This window comes from Gorilla gorilla, chromosome 4 (assembly GCF_029281585.2).
Source record: "Gorilla gorilla gorilla isolate KB3781 chromosome 4, NHGRI_mGorGor1-v2.1_pri, whole genome shotgun sequence".
In the NCBI taxonomy this organism is placed as follows: domain Eukaryota; kingdom Metazoa; phylum Chordata; class Mammalia; order Primates; family Hominidae; genus Gorilla; species Gorilla gorilla.
Window position 1 is genome coordinate 172,320,224 of NC_073228.2, and position 22,470 is coordinate 172,342,693.

General features: G+C 43.3%; 2 protein-coding genes across 2 annotated transcripts in view; both read left to right on the top strand.

The window, feature by feature from the left end:
* Positions 1-10,953, top strand: part of RARS1 (arginyl-tRNA synthetase 1) — a 32,630-nt gene extending 21,677 nt beyond the window's left edge. Inside the window, exons 12-15 of the mRNA XM_019027948.4 lie at positions 2,193-2,298; positions 8,401-8,573; positions 9,472-9,719; positions 10,728-10,953. Coding sequence (XP_018883493.1) covers positions 2,193-2,298; positions 8,401-8,573; positions 9,472-9,719; positions 10,728-10,837 — 637 coding nt within the window. The 3' untranslated portion in view covers positions 10,838-10,953. The remainder of the gene's footprint in view (positions 1-2,192; positions 2,299-8,400; positions 8,574-9,471; positions 9,720-10,727) is intronic.
* Positions 10,954-20,919: 9,966 nt separating this feature from the next.
* Positions 20,920-22,258, top strand: FBLL1 (fibrillarin like 1). Its single transcript, XM_004042969.5, has one exon. It carries the CDS (start codon positions 21,102-21,104, stop codon positions 22,131-22,133), a length of 1,032 nt encoding a protein of 343 aa, XP_004043017.4. The 5' UTR covers positions 20,920-21,101; the 3' UTR covers positions 22,134-22,258.
* Positions 22,259-22,470: the final 212 nt, after the last annotated feature.

Below are 22,470 nucleotides of genomic sequence, written 5' to 3' on the forward strand. Positions count from 1 at the left end.
AGCACTTTGGGAGGCCGAGGCAGGTGGATCACGAGGTGAGGATTTGAGACCAGCCTGGCCAACATGGTGAAACCCCGTCTCTACTAAAAGTACAAAAATTAGCTGGGCGTGGTGGCGGGCGCCTGTAGTCCCAGCTACTCGGGAGGCTGAGGCAGGAGAATGGTGTAAACCCGGAAGGCAGAGCTTGCAGTGAGCTGAGATTGTGCTACTGCACTCCAGCCTGGGTGACAGAGCAAGACTCCGTCTCAAAAAAAAAATTCTCACAGAGGGGGATGGGACTTAAGAAAAAGGTTTGTTTTTTTTAATGCTCACAGATTCTGCTATTTTTAAATGACATTTTCTGTTTTAATTTTTTGAATGATAATTTTTTTTTAATTTCATCATCTTCCTGCTATTCCTTGTACATCTGTTTATTGAGGATGTGCTGTGCATGGTGTTGGTTGGATGCTCCACAATGTGTATACGCAGGTACACAGAACATGAGCTCCTCTCTGAAAGAGGCTATCATCTAGAGCAGAGCAGTTTCCTGTGGAGCTTGTGAAAATATACATGCAAGCCCCACTGTGGGAGTTACTGACTTATTAGGTCTAAAGGGAGTATTAGGCATCTGTGTTTTTTTTAAAGCTCTCGGTATTCAGATACGCATCCCTCATTGTAGAGCCACTAGTCAGAATAGACCAACACAAAAACAAAAATTCAAGGCAGGCACAGGTAGGGAGTAACTGAAAGGAACAGTAATTGCAAAGTAGAAAGATTAAGGAAGGTTTCCTTTAGCATTTTGACTGGTCTTCATGATGAGTTTCATTTTATCAGAGATTTGAAAGTTGAACACTTAAGAAGAAGTGTATGGGCTAAAGAAAGCTATGGAAATATATAATGTATTTGTGGGATAATAAAGGAGTTTTAATTCTGTATAAGCAGAATTTTACAGGGCAAGTAGATTCTTGCTTGGGCAAGCTCTGGAAATAAAACTTTAACAGAAAGTAGCACATTCATTTTGATACTCTTTGTGTTAGAAAAGCATGCTTCATTGTTATGTTTGAGGGATTTTTTAAACACCCCCCCCCACCAAAAAAAGGAAAATGATATTATATCCTTGGTGTTATGTAAACTTTTTTGTTTAATATGTAAAATTCAGTTTTCTCAAAATGCTTTTTAACAGCGACTGCCCAGGGCAATGCTTATTAGTGCTTTTGCCATATCCGTAGTGATTCTGATTGCAGTAGATCTGAACGGGGCCCTAGCATCCTGAGGTTTTTTCTCTTTTTTCTTTCTTTCTTTTTTTTTTTTTAAAGGAACTGGGCCAGGTGCAGTGTCTCTGGCCTGTAATTCCAACACTTTGGGAGGCTGAGGTGGGAGGATCACTTGAGACCAGGAGTTTGATAGGAGCCTGGGCAACATAGTGAGAGACACCATCTCTATAAAAATTTAAAAATTAACCAGGTGTGGTGGCTCGCACCTATAGAATTAGCTACTTGGGAGGGTAAGGTAGAAGGATTACTTAAGCCCAGGAGTTCAAGGTTACAGTGAGCTGTGGTCATACTACTTCACTCCAGCCTGGGTGACAGAGCAAGACCCTGTCTCTAAAAATAAATAAATGAGTGAATGAAGCAAGCAAGCAACTGGCTGCTCAAGCATCTTTCTTAAACCTTGCCAGGCGATTCTGGTATGAATCAAGGCTTGGTTACCACTGAACAAGAGGAATTAGTATACAGAGAAATTCAAGTGAGATTTTGTCAAAGAATTTGCTGACTTTCTCAACAATTCTAGAAACATATATTTTGATTAGTAATTTTTCTAAAAAGGTGAAACATCTAAGCCAAACTTAGTATTCCAAGAAAGCAAACAAATTAACAAATATCTTCTTTCTCTGTTAGGAAACTTATTAAAGGTAAATATGTAGAGAGTGCTTTTGAGGGCTAGAGCATAGGATGCTTTGAGTTGAGGGCTAGAGATGAAAGACACTTGAAAGCACAGTGTTTCATGTAGTACTCTCCTTGCTTGATGACTGGCATAAGGCATTGTTACATTGGCATCAACCCTCTCTTAATAGTTCTCAGGGGCAACATGTATCTTAGAGATTTAAAACATATGTTGCAGTTTGTGGTCAGGTCTCTCAAACCTTCATTTTCAAAGATTTCTAAGTTGAAAAGTCTGTTTCAAAATCTGATTGGGGGTTTTACATTTTTTAGGAAAAAGTTTAAAACACGTTCAGGTGAAACAGTGCGCCTCATGGATCTTCTGGGAGAAGGACTAAAACGATCCATGGACAAGTTGAAGGAAAAAGAAAGAGACAAGGTAATTCAAAGCCTTATTGGCATAATGTGTATCAAGCATTGTGATTTTTCATTTTTGTTTTTATTGAGAGAACTGAGGAGAAGTGTGAGGAGTCAGTCCCACCTAGGACAAGGCTTATATTGTTCTGACTTTATTGCACAGTAAGTTTATTTTGTGAATTGCTGAGCATTTATTTAGAAAATATAGTTCTTGGCAATTAAAAAAGACCTTGGCTTTTTCCTCCTTTGTTAATGTAGCTTAGTATCCATGCTGCTTAACAGCAGTTCCCAATGAAGGGAGAATATTGCAGACTGAAGGGGTTTGATTCGTCAGCTCACATCAGAGTCTACATGTGCCATGCTCCTTCTTGGGAGCATTTGTAGAGTGGTCATAGCAGTCAGTTCTTGCCACCCAAGGCCATTGATGAACCTTCAGAGCAGGCAACATGATGGCCTTTCATTGCACCCTTAGAAAAGACTATGGTTCAGTTTGTGTGGAATTTGAAGGAATTGAAAAGTCAACAAGAAATTTTTTTTTTTTTTTTTTTTTTTAAGTTTAGAGCAGTAGAGGAGAGGTCATGCATACCTGAAACTGGGTAATTTATAAAAGAGGTTTAATTGGCTCATGGTTCTTCTGGCTGTAGGAGCATGGCACCAACATCAGTTGGCTTCTGGGAAGGCCTCAGGGAACTTTTATTCATGGGGGAAAATTAAGGGGGAGCAGGCACTTCACATGGCTAAAGCAGGAGCAAGAGAGAGTAGGGGGAGAAGGTGCCACACACTTAAATGACCAGATCTCACAACGACTCACTATCACCAAGACAGCACCAAGCCATAAAGAATCTGCCCCCATGATCCAGCTAAATCACTGGTCTAGGCACATCTGGCACAGTCAGATGAAAAGTGGTAAGTTCAGTCATCTAGCTGTTTGTTAGTCTGCCTGATGACAAAAATTGCTTTAACTCTTTTTAACCACTCCAGCTAGTAATTTTTTAAGTTAATTTTAATTGTGCATAGTAAAATGCACAGCTTAATGAATTTTTACATATATATGCCTTAGAACACCAATCAAGATATATTTCCATCACCCCAGAGATTTTCCTATCACCATAAATCACTTTTGCTTATTCTGGCATTTCATATAAATGAAATCACATAGTATGTGCCCTTTTCCATGTGCATCAGTAGTTCATATGTTTTTGGTTTTGTTTTGTTTTTGAGACAGAGTCTCACTCTGTCGCTCAGGCTGGAGTGCAGTGGCAAGATCATGGCTCACCGCATCTCGACCTCCTGGGCTCAAGTGATCCTTCTACCTCAGCCTCCCGGGTAGCTGGGACTATAGGCACCCACTGCCATACCCGGCTAATTTTTGTATTTTTTGTAGAGATGGGGTTTTGCCATGTTGCCGAGGCCGGAACTCCTGGGCTCAAGCGATCCACTCACCTTGCCGTCCCAAAGTGCTAGGATTACAGGCATAAGCCACCACACCCAGCTGTAGTTCATTTGTTTTTATTGCTGCATGATATTCTGATATATGAAGGTGCCACATTTTGTTTATCCATTCTCCTATTGATGGACATTAGGATTATTTCCAGTTGTTGGCTGTTCTGAATACAAAGCTATTTTGAACATTGTTGTTCAAGCCCTTTTAGAGGTACATGTGCTTTTTCTTTCGGATATATATCTAGGAATGGCATTGCTGGGTTGTAGGGTTGGCTTATGCTTAACTTTATTAAAAATTGCCAAGGAGAAAGTGGTGACCGTTGTATACTCCCACTACTAACATATGAGAGTTTCATTGCACCATATGTTTACCAACATTGGTGTATTAGTCAGGGTTCTCTAGAGGGACAGAACTAATAGGATAGGTACATATAAAGGGATGTTTATTAAGTATTAACTTACACGATAACAAGGTCCCACAATAGGCTGTCTGCAAGCTGAAGAGCAAGGAGAGCCAGTCTGAGTCCCAAAACTGAAGAACTTGGAGTCAGATATTCAAGGGCAGGAAGCATCCAGCACGGGAGAAAGATGTAGGCCGAGAGGCTAGGCCAGTCCCTTCTCTTCACGTTTTTCTCCCTGCTTTATATTCACTGGCAGCTGATTAGATGCTGCCCACCCAAGGGTGGGTCTGCCTTTCCCAGACAACTGACTGAAATGTTAATCTCCTTTGGCAACACTCTCACAGACACACCCAGGATCAATACTTCCTATCCTTCAGTCCAGTCAAGTTGACATATTAACCTTGACAATTGGTTTAGTCAGTGTTTTTTATTTTAGCTTTTCTGGTGAGTGCATAGTGACTTATTGTGGTTAAAATTTTCATTCCTCTGATGAATAATGATATTGATGATATTGACTACCTTTATTTTTCTTTCTTTTCTTTCTTTCCTTTTTTTTTTTTTTTGAGACGGAGTCTCACTCTGTTGCCCAGGCTGGAGTGCAGTGGCGCGATCTCGGCTCACTGCAAGCTCCGCCTCCCGTGTTCACGCCATTCTCCTGTCTCAGCCTCCCGAGTAGCTGGGACTACAGGCACCCGCCATCACGCCCGGCTAATTTTTTGTATTTTTTTTTTTTTTTTTTAAGTAGAGATGGGGTTTCACCATGTTAGCCAGGATGGTCTCAATCTCGTGACCTCATGATCTGCCCTGCCACCATGCCCGGCCTCTTTCTTTCTTTCTTAAGACAGAATCTCACTCTGTCACCCAGGCTGGAGTACAGTGGCACAATCTTGGCTCACTGCAACCTCCATCTCCCGGGTTCAAGCAATTCTCCTGCCTCAGCCTCCCGAGTAGCTGGGACTACAGGCACATGCCAACACACCAAGCTAATTTTTGTATTGTTTTTAGAGATGAGGTTTAACCATGTTGGCCAGGCGGGTCTCAAATCCCTGGACTCAGCAATCTGCCTGCCTCAGGCTCTCAAAGTGCTGGGATTACAGGCATGAGCCACTGTGCCTGGCCTGACTGCCTTTTCTTAGGCTTATTGGTCATCTACACAATCTTCTCTTGTGAAGAGTCTGTTAACTCTTTTGCCCATTTATCATTATTATTATTATTATTTTGCATTTGACAGTCAGTACTTACATTTATCTATATATTTTCACCCTTTCCTGCAGTTTTTTGATTCCACCTGGGATTATTTTTCCACAATCTGAAGGTCTTTATTTTTTTAGCACAGGTCTGCTGGGGTGACAGATTCTTTCAGAATTTTTGTTTGTCCAAAAATGTCTTTATTATGCCTTCAGTTTTGCACAATGTTTTTATTGGGTATAGAATTCTAGTTTGGCAGCTGTTTTCTTTCAGCATTTTTAGTGATGACATTCCACAGAACTGGAGAGAGGACCAGTGGGGCTGGGGGAGGAAATAAAAAAAAATTATACTCCATTGTCTTCCAGCTACCATAGTTTCCTTTGAAAATCAGTTGTAAGTTTCATTGTTTCTCCTTTGAAAGTATGTATCTTTTTCTCAGACTTTTTTTGTATTTTTCTTAGGCTTTATTTTTAGTACTTTGACTAAGAAATGCCTAAGTGTGGTTTGGGGAGTCATTTTTGTTTTTACCCTTTGGGGGCTGCCAAACTTCCTAAATCTGTGGGTTGAGTTCTTTCATCAGGTTAGGAGAATTCTTGGCCCTGTCTCTTCAAATGCTACTACTTTTCCTCATTCTGTTATTTTTGGTACTCCAAGTACATATGTTAGAACTTTGTATCTCACGTGTTTCTTATGCTCTAATTCATTTTTTTCTTTTTGCTTTATTTTGAATATTTTCTACTTCAGATAATATTTTGGTATTCTATGTTTAAGGTATTTCTTGAAATGTTTCATCTTTTCTTCCAGTTTTCTTACTGTTTTCCTTTTAATTTTTTGAGCATGTTAATTGTAGTTTTCTTTAAACATTTTAAAACGGTTTTAGACATAAAAAAGCTGCAAGATAGTACAAAGAATTTTGTATCTTTCATTTAGTATCCCCAGATACTAATATCTTTCATAGCTATATAGTATGATTATCAAAATCAGGAAATTAACATTGATACAATACCATTAACTAATCTGCAGTCCTTATTCTGGTTGCACAGTTGGTCTCACTAATGACCTTTTTCTAGTCTAAGATCCAGTCCAGGATAACATGTTACATTTAGTTATCATGTCTCCTTCTCTTTAATCTGGGCAGTTAGTTCCTTGGTCTGTCTTTGACTTTCATGACCTCAACACTTCTGAAGTCTGCTGGTCAGTTAGTTTTTTTGGAATATCACTTAGTTGGATTTGTCTGATATCGGTTCCTGTTCTGTTAGTTCTGTTTCCAGGTTATACAGTCTTATAAGTCTTATAAGTTGTACTCTGTTTCCAGGTTATACAGTCTTACAAGAATAGATGTAGAGTTCTTATCAGTTCATATCAGGAGGCACATGATATTGATAAGCTTCATAATTAATAATAATAATTTTGATCTCTTTGGTAAGGTGATAGTATCAGTTTTCTCCCCTGTAAAGTTACTATTTTCCCCCTTTGTCATTAATAAGTATTTTTTAAGTAGCTTCATCTTAAACAGTTTCAGATTTTAAAGTTGCTATTATCTTTTTTCTTTTGTTTCTGTTGTCTTGATTCTCTCCTAGCCCTTTCTTTGTAGTCCCCCTCCTTAGTATTTAGTTATTTCATCTTGCTCTTTTATCTTTTTCCCCCCCCCCAAGAGATAGGGGTCTGTGTTGTCCAGGCTGGTTTGAAACTCCTGGCCTCAAGTGATCCTTCCACCTCAGACTCCCAAGTAGCTGCATTACAGGCATGAGCCAATTACAGGCATGAGCATTACAGGCATGGCTCATCTTGCTTTTTTAGAAAGATTTATTTGTTGTTGGGTGCTCGGCATTATGAAGAGAAAATTATAAAGATTCTGGCTGAGGTTATTTCCCTCCAGAGACCGTTGTTTTCTTCTAGCCGACAGATAGCATACCAGCTGATTATCTTGACCCTATTTGTATTGGCCTTATGCTTCTTTAGGGCTGAACTATTTAAATTTTATCTTTATGACTAGGGTGAGGTCCTTACTCCTGAAATATGGCCCTCTGGCCATATTTCAATGGCGTGTGTGCTAATGCCCTTCCATTTTGCCGCTGCAGAACTGCCTAGTGTCACACAGCTGCTGAAATCACTGCTCAGCTCTTTAATTACCATTTGCTCTTTCCTGATAGATTTTTTGGAGTCTTGCCTTGTGCATGCCAGCCATATGACATTTGAAAGAAATGTGTTCACAGAGTCTTTGACTCCTCTGTGGCTCCTTCTTTTTGGGGATTGTGTCCTTGCTTCTTTGGCAGCCCCATACTCTAAACTCTTGTCTTCTCACCTCAACAAGACCACTTCTTTCTGCTTGGGTTCTGTCCCCTTTGTCCACTATGTAGTGATTTGAAAAATGCCCTTAGGGAAAAAAGCCAAGTGATTATGGACTCCTTCCCAATGTTTTCATTCTTCTAAGAACTATAGTCCCTTCAACTTTGCTTGTGTTGATGCTCTCTAGTGACTTCAACCAGTTGTTTCATATGTTTAACCCAGCTTTTAAATAGTTGCTTTTGGTAGAATGGTTAGTCTGCTGCAAGGTATTCTGTCATGGCCAGAAGCAAGAATCCTTAATTACTTACTCATGGCCTAATAATGCTTCAGAATACTTGAGCAAATATTAGCAAAACAGTGAATGGGTTCTTTTATCTACTCTTAATACACCCTTGATTTCAATTAATTATTTAACCCTAGCTTTTTGTTTGTATTTTTTGGTGTTACTCTGTTTCCTATAACCTCACAATGTTCATAGTATGAAGTGGATATAAACTAATAATTGATGCTTCTGGTTTCATATCTACTGAATACACTGGAAAAAGGTATTCATGCTGACATTTTACATTTTATAAATTCAGTTTCTCATAGAAACATTCTTCATTGTGCATAATGCATTTTATATTTTCATTATTTTGTTTGTACATTGGCCCATGTCCTTCTGCCTCAGTGTCAGTGTTTATTAAAGTTTATTGGTAAAAGAATACCATTAAATGTTCCCTACCCCAGTCTTATGCCTATGAGACACCAGGGCAGAAGCAGCAGTCAGTAAGCTATGAAATACTGTTTTGTTTTTCCCAAAGGTCTTAACTGCAGAGGAATTGAATGCTGCTCAGACATCTGTTGCATATGGCTGTATCAAATATGCTGACCTTTCCCATAACCGGTTGAATGACTACATCTTCTCCTTTGACAAAATGCTAGATGACAGAGGAAATACAGCTGCTTACTTGTTGTATGCCTTCACTAGAATCAGGTAATTGTGGGTAGGCATTGTTTTATTGTGAATCAAATGAAAGCATATTTAGTTACTCAAAAATATTTTCTTTTTTTTTTTTGAAATGAGACGGGGTCTTGGGCTCAAATGATCCTCCCACTTCAGCCTCCTGAGTAGCTGGGATTACTGACATACCACCATTACCCCTGACTTCTAAAGTGTTTTTTTTTGTTTGTTTGTTTATTTTTGAGACGGAGTCTCACTCTGTTGCCCACGCTGGAGTGCAATGGCGCGATCTCGGCTCACTGCAACCTCCACCTCCTGGGTTCAGGTGATTCTCCTGCCTCAGCTTCCCCAGTAGGAGGGATTACAGGCACTCACCACCATGCCCAGCTAAATTTTGTATTTTTAGTGGAGACGGGGTTTCACCATGTTGGCCAGGCAGGTCTGGAACTCCGGACCTCAAGTGATTCACCCGCCTCGGCCTCCCAAAGTGCTGGGATTACAGGCATGAGCCATCACGCTCAGCCTAAAGTGTTTTTTTCAGATTTATTTTTCTGCCTACAAGCATCTTTGGAAATACGTCCTCTTTTAGTATTGCAAGTTATCCCAGAATCCCTAAACCTGGCCTTAACTGCATTTGCCAATACTCTTCTAGATGCTCTGTGTTTAAATACCTAGAAAGTGACAGCTGATCCCCTAAAAGAATTATATTTCCATTTTTAGTATTATGAAATGCTTTAGATCAGGTTATTAGTTTTGCCTGATGGTATATCGTATAATAAAATACTTCATTTTATAGGAACTTCTTTTTAATCGGTGATAATTTCTGATTTACGTGAATCACTTCTTAGTACATATTTTCAAGTGGAGAATGAGTGTGCCTAAAAAAAGGGAACAGTGGTGATTGCCTCATGATTTTTTTGTTTTTTTTAAGGTCTATTGCACGTCTGGCCAATATTGATGAAGAAATGCTCCAAAAAGCTGCTCGAGAAACCAAGATTCTTTTGGATCATGAGAAGGAATGGAAACTAGGCCGGTGCATTTTACGGTTCCCTGAGATTCTGCAAAAGATTTTAGATGACTTATTTCTCCACACTCTCTGTGATTATATATATGAGTTGGCAACTACTTTCACAGAGTTCTATGATAGCTGCTACTGCGTGGAGAAAGATAGACAGACTGGTGAGTGTCTTTTTTTTTTTTTTTAGTGAGAGACACGGATCTTGCTCTGTCCCTTGGGCTGGAGTACAGTGGTGAAATCATAGGTCACTGAAGCCTCAAACTTCTGGCCTCAAGTGATTCTCCCACTTGAGCCTCCTGAATGGCTGGACTTACACACGTGTGAGCCACTGCACCCAGCTCCAAGTGTCTCATTTAGTAGCCATATTAGGGATGGGGTGCCATTAAAGCATTTGAATTGTGTGGGAGTGGTTTTCAGATTTATTTTATTCATGGAAACTTCCACTTTTTCCCTAACAGTTGCACAGTGAACCATATCATATATAAAAGACAAAATGTGAAGTAGCACTTTAAACCAGAAATGGAACTCTGCCCAATTAGTCTACTTTTCTACAATTAGGCACATGAGATGGAACCTTAGGACTCCAAAGAAAACAATTGGAAGATGACTCGAGAGTAGGATTTTTCCAACAAACACAATGTGTTTATGGGTCCCAGGAGGAATCTTTGGGTGTTTTTGATAATGGAAACTTCTTGGAAAACAATTGTTATCTTTTCTTACCTTAGGCTCTCTGCCCTCTGTCATATTACATAGTTAATGAAGTAGCCAGAATTAATGTATTATAAGGCAAGTAGGCATTTGTTAAAGTCATGCCTGAGGACTGAAACTTTATTAGGGAAAAAAATCACCACTGTGATAATGAGGTTTATAGTTATTTCAGACCGTGAGGACTAGGAAAATTTTTTAAAAGAAAGGTAAAATTTACTGTTCTCATCATTGCAGACCTTATATCTCTTAATAGTTAAAAACATATTTCATAACAAATGCCTTTATTTTTTAAATTGTTTGTCTTCATAGTTTAAGGTAAAGAAGATTCTAGTTAAAACCCAAAAACATCTGTGGGTTGGACTATGCATTTCTAACTAAAATTTGCAAGTAACATAGATTCTTTAATAATGATTTTCAAAAAGGAAAACAAGTTAATTAACAACTTTTTTCTGTCTTTTCAGGAAAAATATTGAAGGTGAACATGTGGCGTATGCTGCTATGTGAAGCAGTAGCTGCTGTCATGGCCAAGGGGTTTGATATCCTGGGAATAAAACCTGTCCAAAGGATGTAATCCTTCATAGGTTTGAACACTGTGTGTTTTTACCAAAGTGGCCATTGGCACTGTTTGGTTTTTTACAATCATGTGGACACAAGCATAAGTAAAGAAAATTTGTCAACCAGGCAAAATGTGGTTCTTTAACAGCTAGAATTCTAAAAAGAAAAAAAATCACTTCCACAAATATGCTTATATCTTGCTGAGCATTAAACCAAAATGACGTAGTGGAGGCCATGAAATAACAGTGCACCACAGTGAGAGTGTATTGACTTTGCAGGAATGTGTTTTATTAATTTTAATTAGATAAGGAATCCCATTTGTTGACCCTGAAAGGGCCCCAAGAATTTACGCCTCTTCATTGTCCCATTCATGTCTCATTTCATTGTTCTGTGAGAGATACTTACCCTGTTTTACAAGTAACAAAACTTGAGACTGCACAGAGATAAGTAACTTGCCCTGGAATCCTCAGGAACAAAATTAAGATTCACACCCGTGCATGTTTAAAATCCCAAATTCAGGCTATTTCCATTTTAGGAAAGGTGACATTGGCAATATAACAGACTTGGGTTCGGGGGAAGGGGGCAAGGAAATGTAGACTGGCAATTTTCCTGAAGCTCAAGATTAACTCTTAACATCTCATTGGCCAGATGCCAATCCCAGTTGCAAAGGAAGGTAGAAACCTAGAGTGAATGTCCAAGCTAAGAAGAGGATTGCTGTGATTTCCCTAGACCAGTCACAATTCATCCCCCGGGCAGGGCATATTGTCTCATTTCATGAAATTGGAATCTTTGTAGCAGCACAGAATATCGAGATTGGCAGTGGCAGCGAGAGGTTTTGGGGTACAGCTCCGCACACTGATTATTGAGTCAGCAGTTAATGGAATCTGCCAACACAAAACTGAAATGAGATTCCATGTAAAGCCAACACAATAGAAAAATGAATGTTTAATGAGCATGAATTGTATCATACCATGCTGTTTCTAAAAGTCTCCAAGCTTAGAGGAACCTTAGAGAGAATCTTAATGAGCTATAATAATAGCTTCCATTCACAAACTGGTATGTATAAGTCTAACATGTCCACATTAGATCGCTGCCCCCTCCAACAAACATGGGGAGGCTAAGCAGTTTCCTCTCACTCTACTATCTGCATAGACAGTTCACCAAGACTATTGAGCCCTTGGGTCCGAAGACTCAGGAGACTTTAGGAATTAAAAACAAGATTCAGCCGGGCATGGTGGCTCACGCCTGTAATCCCAGCACTTTGGGAGGCCGGGGTGGGCAGATCACCTGGGGGTGGGCAGATCACCTGAGGTTGGGAGTTTGAGACCAGCCTGACCAACATGGGGAAACCCTGTCTCTACTAAATATACAAAAAATAGCCAGACGTAGTGACGGGCGCCTGTAATCCCAGCCACTGGGGAGACTGAGGCAAGAGAATTGCTTGAACCCAGGAGTCAGAGGTTGTGGTGAGCCGAGATCGCACCATTGCACTCCAGCCTGGGAGACAAAGCAAGACTCCGTCTCAAAATAAAGAAAAAAAAAAAAAAAAACAGGGTTCAGTGAGGTGGAGGAGAAAATAATGAAAGACTACAGGAGTATGTTGAATTAACCAAAGGTCATGATAAGTTCGTATACTGGAACATCATCTCAGATACCCCAGGCCATAACTATATCTTTAAAACACTGTCTTACCATAGTTTATAGATATATAAATACCATTTAATAATACAGATAATATCAGAAACCTTTCCTTAGGAATAGTATAGTTCTGATTCTCCTGTTTTTGTTTATAGAGACGAGGTCTTCTGTTTTCCAGGCTGGAGTGCAATGGTGCCACTGTAGTCCACTGTAACTTTTTTTTTTTTTTTTTTTTGAGACAGAGTCTCACTCTGTCACCCAGACTGGAGTGCAGTGGTGCGATCTCGGCTCGCTGCAACCTCCATCTCCCGGGTTCAAACAATTCTCATGCCTCAGCCTCTCAAGTAGCTGGGACTACAGGCATGCACCACCATACCCTGCTAATTTTTTGTATTTGTAGTAGAGACAGGGTTTCACCATGTTGGCCAGGCTGGTCTCGAACTCCTGACCTCCAGGTGATCTGCCTGGCTCAGCCTCCCAAAGTGCTGGGATTACAGGTGTGAGCCACTGTGCCTGGCCATTCACTGTAACCTTGAACTCATGGGCTCAAGTGATCCTCCTGCCTGAGTCTGTAGTAGCTATGACTACGGTTGTGCTGATTAGCCTGTTTTTAACGTGCTAGCCTTTGGAAAAGCAAAGCCAGTTTGACTTCAGATAATCCTTAATCTCATGTAAGTCTGTGGGCCTTTGTGACCCTCAAATTTGCCTTCATTTGACCTCTAAAAAAAGTCAAAATAATTTTTTATTGGTTAATAGACAAAACACAATTTTTGCCAGGCATGGTGGCTCACGCCTGTAATCCCAGCACTTTGGGAGGCTGAGGCGGGCGGATCACGAGGTCAAAAGATCAAGACCATCCTGGCCAACGTGATGAAACCCCGTCTCTACTAAAAATACAAAAATTAGCTGGGCGTGGTGGCACACACCTGTAGTCCCAGCCACTCGGGTGGCTGAGGCAGGAGGATCGCTTGCTTGAACCCAGGAGATGGAGGTTGCAGTGAGCCGAGACAGCACCACTGCACTCCAGCCTGGGAGACAGAGCAAGACTCCATCTCAAAAAAAAGAAAAGGAGAAAAACACAATTTTCAGATGTTCACTCATTTATCCTAACAAATGGGATGATCTTTCTGTGACCTCAAGCTTATTTACTGCATTCTAGGAAATTACAATACTATATATCAATAGCTCTAAACACTATAGATTGCAAGATACTATTGTTTTGCACTACTAAAAAATTTTGACAAACTTTTAAACTGATAGAACTTTCGTAAGTTAGAATTTTCATACTGAAAAGAGTTTTAGACTTTTGTTTGTGTCATGTATCACTTACGTACAAACTTAGCACAGGAAAATACAACTGAACTAAATTGGTTAAAATACTCCCAAAACTTCAGAGTCCCACTCTTTTGAGACACTTTTTGATGCAGTCATTAACATCTGTCTTTTCTAGACAATATCGTCCTCTATGCTACCAAAAACATTGATGATGCAGCGTTTTGATGTTCCACTATAGTTCCCAGGATTATTATCTGAGTCCTGATATTCATGTGAAGGCGGTGATGACTATGTCACAACCATCATCTGACTAATAATGACTGTGAGATGCATCGCAGTTTCAGAAATGTTCAAATGTACATCCCACAATTGATTAAACACCATAGTGTGAGGAATGAGGAAAATTAAGTTGGTCAGAAAACGTTTGACTTGGTATGGACCAGTGTCTCCACGTAAATATAAATTCTCCTCATTCCATTCTTTAATTTACAGGGACCTGTTTGCTGAGCTAAGATCCATTACCTAGGTCTCTACTCAGTGCTTTTCCAAACACAGGGCTGCCTGAAGACTTCCGTCATCCAAAGATAATCTGGTTTGCTGGAATTCAGTTACTCTCCCCAATCCCACCCCCCCACTGAGAATTCTAGTGCCAGTCCTACCTTCCACTGGCACTTCACAGGGCCAGTGGAATGACATTTAAAGTGCCAAAAGGGGGGGAAACTGTCAATCAAGACCTCTATATTCAGCAAAGCTATTCTTCAGAAAGGAAAATGGTATTAAGATGTTTCCCAATAAACAAAAAGTTTGTCACTAGAAGACCATCGTTACAAGAAATGCTAAATGTTGAAATGTAAGGACCCTAGACTAACAAAATCACACAACACCAGTAAAGGTAAGTACATAGTACAAAATATATTTTAAAAGTGTAAAAGATTATAAAATCAAGTATGTAGAAGTATAAAAATCAATAGTAATGCATTTTTTGTTTTTAACTTTTTTCTTAAAAGGCAACTGCATATTAATAAACTGAAGAGGGAAATAAATACCCCACATGAACATCTCAATAGATCAGAAACAAAGTTGTCCACTCTTGCCACATCTACCTATTCAAGATGCCTGTAGTCCCAGCTACTCTGGAGGCTAAGGTGGGAGGATTGCTTGGCCTGGGAGGCAGAGGTCACAGTGAGCCATGATCATGCCGGTGCACCCTAGCCTGGGTGACAAAAGTGAGTATGCCCAACTAATTTTTGTATTGTAGAGACAGGGTTTCACCACGTTGGCCAGGCTGGTCTTGAACTCCTGACCTCAAGTGATCTGCCCACCTCAGCCTCCCAAAGTGCTGAGATTACAGGCGTGAACCACCGCACTGCACCCAGCCCACACTTATTCAAATAAATTTTAAAAGCAGATTTAAACTAGGGCATAAATGGTACAGAGAAGTTAATATGCATCTACAATTTTATGCTAATTTTCTCATCATTTTTGACTTTGCTTCTTGGCCAATGTCAGCCCAAAATGGACAGTATTAACCTTTCTAGAAAATCGGCTAAATAATATTCAGTTGATGGAGGTAATTATCTTAAGTGCAATGAGCCAGGCACAAACAGGCAAATATCACATGTTCTCACTTATATGTGGGAGCTAAAAAACAATGTTTTTTTTGAAACAGGGTCTAGCTCTGTTGCCCAGGCTGGAGTGCAGTGGCATGATCATCACAGCTCACTGCAACCTCCACCTCTCGGGCTCAAGCGATCCTCCCACCTCAGCCTCCTGAGTAGCTGGGGCTACAGGCATATGCCACCATGCCTGGTTAATTTTTGTATTTTTGGTAGAGATGGGGTTTTGCCATGTTGCCCAGGCTGGTCTTGAACTCCTGGGCTCAAGTGATCACCTGCTTCAGCCTCCCAAACTGCTGAGATGACAGGCGTGAGCCACCGCACCTGGCTGGAAGCTAAAAAATTTGATCACATGGAGGTAGAGAGTGGAAAAACAGATAACAGACTGGGAAGGGTGAATGGGGGCAGGAGGGAAGATGAAGAAAAGTGGGTTAAAAGGTACAAACATACAGGCCTGGTGAGGTGGCTCACACCTGTAATCCCAGCACTTTGGGAGGCTGAGATGGGCAGATCACCTGAGGTCAGGAGTTCGAGACCAGCCTGGAGAACATGGCAAAACCCTGTCTCTCCTGAAAACACACACACACACAGAGCCAGGCAAAACACACACACACACACACACACACACACACACACACACACACACAGAGCCAGGCATGGTGGCATGTGCCTGTAATCCCAGCTACTCGTGGAGCCTGAGGCACAAGAATCACTTGAACTTGGGAGGAGGAGGTTGCAGTGAGCTGAAATCACACCACTGCACTCCAGCCTGGGTGACATAGGGAGACTCCATCTCAAAAAAAAAGAGAAAGAAAAAGGTACAAACATACAGTAAGATAGGAGGAACAAATTCAATGCTTGATAGCTGAGCAGGGTGATGATACTTAATAAAAATGTACTGTACTCCCATGATGGATACTTTAAATACCGACTTGATCACTGTGCCTTATACATATAACAAAACTTCTCATGTACCCCATACATTTGTACAAATCAAAAAAATACTTGGTTGCATTATAGAAATTTCACTGGTTAATGAGAGTACATGCGGTCATCTAAAGTAAAACAATTTTTTGCTTTGTTTTGTTGCTTGGTTTGCTTTGCATTTTCATACCAGTTTAATTACATAAATATACATGGTGCTTATAAAATGTAATGGATTGAAGGGGAGCACAGTTAAACTCACTGTAATTTTTGTGGGGATTTTAGGTTGTAGGAGTTGGATAGCTTGTGTATACATATATATATATATATTTTTTTTTTTTTTTTTTTTTTTTTTTTTGAGATGGAGTCTCACTCTGTCACCCAGGCTGGAGTGCAGTGGCGCGATCTTGGCTCACTGCAAGCTCCGCCTCCCAGGTTCACACCATTCTCCTGCCTCACCCTCCCCAGCAGCTGGGACTACAGGTGCACGCCGCCACGCCCAGCTAATTTTTTTGTATTTTTAGTAGAGACAGGGTTTCACTGTGTTAGCCAGGATGGTCTCGTTCTCCTGACCTTGTGATCCGCCTGCCTCGGCTTCCCAAAGTGCTGGGATTACAGGCGTGAGCCACCACGCCCGGCCAGAATTTTTTTTTTTTGTATTGGGATGGGGTCTCACTATGTTTTCCAGGTTGGTCTCGAACTCCTGAGCTCAAGTGATCCACCCACCTCAGCCTCCCAAAGTGCTAGGATTACAGGCATGAGCCACTGCGCCCAGCCCAAATCTCAGATTCTTATTCTATAAAATGAAGAATTACAGAGAATTTCTAAGGTGTCTTGTGGAAAGAAGACCTTTGCAAAAGTAGTCCAGCTAAGCTTTTTGAGCATTTCCTGAATGGTAGCCACTAATTCTACAGTGGGGAATGGAGTGAGAGTCTGAGCCACCAAGAGACCGAAGTGTCCCCCAGCAGAGGTAATGGCCAAACAATAATGACATCCCAAATAAGGGATTTTAGCTATTCTCCAAGGCCCAGAGGCTAGAAAAAGGGAGAAGATTCTCTTTTTCTAATTAATTAACCAGCTATATTAGATATATTATTGGGAGTTGACTATGATTCTGAGTTTTAGTCATGTGTTAGGAAGGAGGTATTATATTTTGTCTTCATGAGTAAATTTAAATATATGCATGCCAAACAGTAAATTTCACCTGAGGTGTTTGTGTTTGGTACACTGATCCAGGTGTGCCAGCTGGCATTATGCAGTAGACACCTAGGTAAAAACATTTACTGTTCCCCAATTATGGCACCCACATCTCTCAGCTGCCTTTCAGCTAGGCAGGGCATGTGACTGGCTTTGGCCAGTCATCAGCCAGGAGGCTGAAGTGGGAGAATTGCTTGAGCCTGGGAGATCAAGGCTGCAATCCGTGGTGAGTAGAAATGATTGTGTCAAAGTCCAGACTAAACATAAGGTTGTGAGTTCTCTGCACTCTATTCTTCAGCAGTACAGTGGAGGCCCTCTTTTTTCTCGTGTTGCAGCCACAAGATGTTGGGGCCTGAGTTCTTCAGTGGCTGTGTGGTGCAAACCTCCCACTGACTCTCAGTGGACATAAAACATAAGAAATAAACATAGTTGTATTAATACATTGAGATTTTGGAGTTCTGTGTTACTGCATCATAGCCCAACTCCTCTTGAGCAAATATAGCTGCACCTGTCACTGGGGTGGAGATCAGATCCCTAGAGTCAGTCACCTTTGGAGGTGGACCATGGCTTAGAGAAAACAAGTTTCTTCATGCATGGATGCTTAAAGTATAATAAGAATGGAGATGGGGTTATAGAGCATTACCTCTGGTTTCATGTCAATCATGGCTAGTTACTCCTTGGGCAATTTGTTGGAATGGTTCTGTGAGAAAATAAGCAAAATTCCTCATGCATTTTTTAAGTCTATGGGAATGATTGATGTGCACTATGTCTACTACTGAGGCCTAGTCACAGATGTAATTATGATCGTTACTATAGGGCACATCTTCTGGAATAACAAGTCAATTGTAAACAAAAGTATACATGGTGCCAAGTGTGGAGGCTTGTGCCTAGAATTCCAGCAACTCAGGAGGCTGAGGCAGGAGGCTTGAGGCCAGGAGTTGGAGACCAGCTTGGGCAACATAATGAGGTCTCATCTCTACAAAAAGTAAAAAAAAAAAAAAAAAAATTGCCAGGCATGATGGTTTATACCTATGTAGAAAGAAACCTGGCTGGCCACTGTGGCTCACACCTGTAATCCCAGCACTTTAGGAGACTGAAACAGGAGAACTGCTTGAGTCCAGGAGTTTGAGACAAGCCTGGGCAACATAGTGAGGCTCCATCTCTATAAAGAATAAAAATTTAGCCTGGTGTGGTGGCACACACCTGTAGTCCCAACTACTCAGGAGGCTGAGGTGGGAGGATTGCTTGAGCCTGGGAGATCAAGGCTGCAGTAGCCATGATTGCGCCACTGCACTCAGCTTGGGTGACAGAGTGAGACCCTATCTTAGAATAAAAAAAAAAAAAATAAAGCCCTTTTCTTTATAAATTACCCAGTCTCAGGTATAGAAACAAATTAAGACAGTGGATTAATGCCCCAGCCTCCAACCTGCAGTAGAACAATTCTGAGATGCCTTCCACACAGTTTCTCAGAATACTCAGAGCAATTGAGCTCCCATTGTCCACTGTGGTCATCTACTCATTAATCTACCCTCTTTTTTTTTTTTTTTTTTTTTTTGAGACAGGGTCTCCCTCTGTCACCTAAGCTGGAGTGTAGTGGTGTGAGTTCAGCTCACTGCAGCCTTGAACTCCCAGGCTCAAGCGACCCCTCCAGCTCAGCCTCCTCAGTAGCTGAGGTACTACAGGTACTACAGTGACTATAGGTACTACAGTGACTACAGGTACACACCATGACACCTGGCTAAGTCTTGTTTATTTTCATAGAGACAGGGTCTTGCTATCTTGCGAGGACTGGTCTTGAACTCGTGGGCTCAATCAGTTCTCCCACCTTGGCCTCCCAGAGTGCTGGGATTACAGGTGTGAGGCACTGTGCCCAGTTCTTTCTTAACCTTTCTATCTTCTCCATCTCATTTTTGCCTCCCCAACATGTGCTTCCTGGGATCACCTCACAAACCACTTGGACTCAAGGCTTTGTCTCAGGATCTCTATTATTCAAGGTTCTCCAAAGACACAGACCTGTAGGATATATATATGTGTGTATATAAAGGATATATATTGGCTCATGTGATTGTGGAGACCAGCAGGTCCAAAATCTGCAGGGCCAATGTCCCGGTCCAAAGGTTGTCAGGCAGAAAGAGCTGATGTGCCAGTTGAAAGGCCCTTGGGCAGGAGAATTCTCTCTTCCTTGGGGAAGGTCAGCATTTTGCTTTATTTCTGCCTTCAACTGATTAGATGAGGCCCAGCCACATCGTAGACGGCAATCAGCTTTACTCAACATACCAATTTAAATGTTAATCTCATCTAAAAACACCCTCACAGAAACACTCAGAATACTATTTGACCAAATATCTGGGCATCCCATGGCCCAGTAAAGTTGACACATAAAATTAACCCTCACAGACGCCAAGTGTAGTTCATCATTTTGGAAAATATTCAACTTATAGCAAGAATGGAAACCTCTAAGTATTTTATGTGAACCATTCAACCTCAGGAATCATACATTTCGCTCACTGATCCCTTGTTCACATTCCAGTGTATAAAACTCTGGTCCCATTAAGGAGACACTCCAGTCCTCAGGGAAAATCAGACCTGGCACTGCCGTCCATGAGTATGAGACGGGAAGAGCTGTGGTCCAGGATGGAACGGAAGTCATACTGCACATACCAGGTGTTCAGTAAATGCTCCGATCTTCAGGTGTGCGTTGTCTCTCTCTCTCTCTCTGGAATAGACACTTACTTCAACTAACGGGAGGCTGGCCAGTTGTTTCACCACCTATCCTACTTTCCCCAGCTCTTGTGTGGTTCCCAAAGCCCCCAGCAGTAGCCAAAACGGGGGCCCCAACTGCTGTCGCTGTCCCTGGTGCTGACTAAACGCTAACGCCTCTGCGTTGCGGCCTTTGGGCCATTGGTGGTGCCGAGTTATTCTTTTATTTTCTTTCTGTTCTTTTCTTTTTTTCTTTTCTTCTCGTTGCTGCCCTTGGTGCTGCCCAATTATTCTTTTCTTTTCTTCTCCTCTCCCTCTCTCTCTTTTCTTTCTCTTTCTTTTTCTCTTTCTTTCTCTTTCTTTCCTCAAGAAAATGCTGCAGATTGAGAGAGTGATTTTGAAGCATAGACTCGACTTCGAGGTTGAACATGACATTTTGGCTCTCTGTGTATCCGCATTCACACTGAAGAATCAACAACACTTCCTTGCTGATCAATAGTCCCAGAACTGGTGGCACAGCCAGGACCGACGCTGATGCTTACCTCCCCCTCTCCTGCAGCAGAGACGCCCCCGTCCCTGTGGCCCAGGGAAGTGCCAGGGGTCCCTGGGAAGGCGGGAGATGGGGAAGGGGCAGGGTGAGCGAAGAGGAGCAGGCTGCGTCTGCACGCGGGCTGGGAAGCGGGGCTTCCGGGCCGCAGGGTCGCGGGGACGGGTGTGATGCAATCGCGCCACAGCCGCTGCGTCAGGGGGCGGCTCCGGGATGCGGGCACTGCGGTAGAACCGGTCCCGCCCCCGCCGCCCGCCGCCCGCCGCCCGCCTCCGCTGCTAACCCCGCGGACAACCGCCGGGACGACCACCCAGAGCCACCGGAGCCCCCTGACACCCGCCCCGAGGCACCGGTAACCCGCGGCACCCGCCCCGGTGCGTGCCATGAAGTCGGCCGCGAGCTCGCGCGGGGGCGGTGGGGGCGGCCGCGGGGGCGGCGGCTGGGGCGGCTGGGGCGGGGGCCGGGGCGGCGGCGGCGGCGGCGGCGGCGGCGGCGGCGGCGGCGGCGCGGGCAAGGGCGGCGGGGGCGACGGCAGCGGCCAGGCGGGCAAGGGCGGCTTCGGGGCGCGGGCGCGCGGCTTCGGCGGGGGCGGCCGGGGCCGGGGGCGCGGCGGCGGCGACGGCAAGGATCGCGGCGGCGGTGGACAGCGGCGGGGCGGCGTGGCCAAGAGCAAGAGCCGCCGCAGGAAGGGCGCCATGGTGGTGTCGGTGGAGCCGCACCGGCACGAGGGCGTCTTCATCTACCGCGGGGCGGAGGACGCGCTGGTCACGCTGAACATGGTGCCGGGCCAGTCTGTGTACGGCGAGAGGCGCGTCACGGTGACCGAGGGCGGCGTGAAGCAGGAGTACCGCACGTGGAACCCGTTCCGCTCCAAGCTGGCCGCGGCCATCCTGGGCGGGGTGGACCAGATCCACATCAAGCCCAAGTCCAAGGTGCTGTACCTGGGCGCCGCGTCGGGCACCACCGTCTCCCATGTCTCCGACATCATTGGCCCAGACGGCCTGGTCTACGCCGTCGAGTTCTCCCACCGCGCCGGCCGCGATCTGGTTAACGTGGCCAAGAAGCGCACCAACATCATTCCGGTCCTGGAGGACGCGCGGCACCCGCTCAAGTACCGCATGCTCATCGGGATGGTGGACGTGATCTTCGCCGACGTGGCCCAGCCGGACCAGTCCCGCATCGTGGCCCTGAACGCCCACACCTTCCTGCGCAATGGGGGCCACTTTCTCATCTCCATCAAGGCCAACTGCATCGACTCCACCGCATCCGCCGAGGCTGTGTTTGCTTCTGAGGTGAGGAAGTTGCAGCAGGAGAACTTGAAGCCTCAAGAGCAGCTGACCCTGGAGCCCTATGAGCGGGACCACGCTGTGGTGGTCGGGGTCTACCGGCCTCTTCCCAAGAGCAGCAGCAAGTAGCACCCAGCTCAGGCTCGCCTGCCATCTCCCCAAGCCTGCGTTGTGTTTGCTATTATTTTCTATGTGTTTTCTTTGTGAGTGTTTTGTTTTGTTGTTTTTCTATTAAACTGCATAAAGAAACGGCACCTATCTGTATGGTGATGCCAGGCTAGGTTTTGCTGCAGTAACAATCAACCCCCAAATCCCAGTGGCCTAAACCGGCTGGTATAAGGGGCCCATCCAGCAGTAGCCTGGGAGCTGTGCTCATTCTAATCACTCAGGTCTCCAGCTCCCCAGGGCCCCATTTTCACACATGCTCCCCCCATCCCTAGGGCAGAGGAAAGAGAGCTGGGGAATT

Excerpts from the sequence above, each read along its gene's own strand:
- FBLL1 (XM_004042969.5), top strand. The coding sequence starts at position 21,102 with ATGAAGTCGGCCGCGAGCTCGCGCGGGGGCGGTGGGGGCGGCCGCGGG.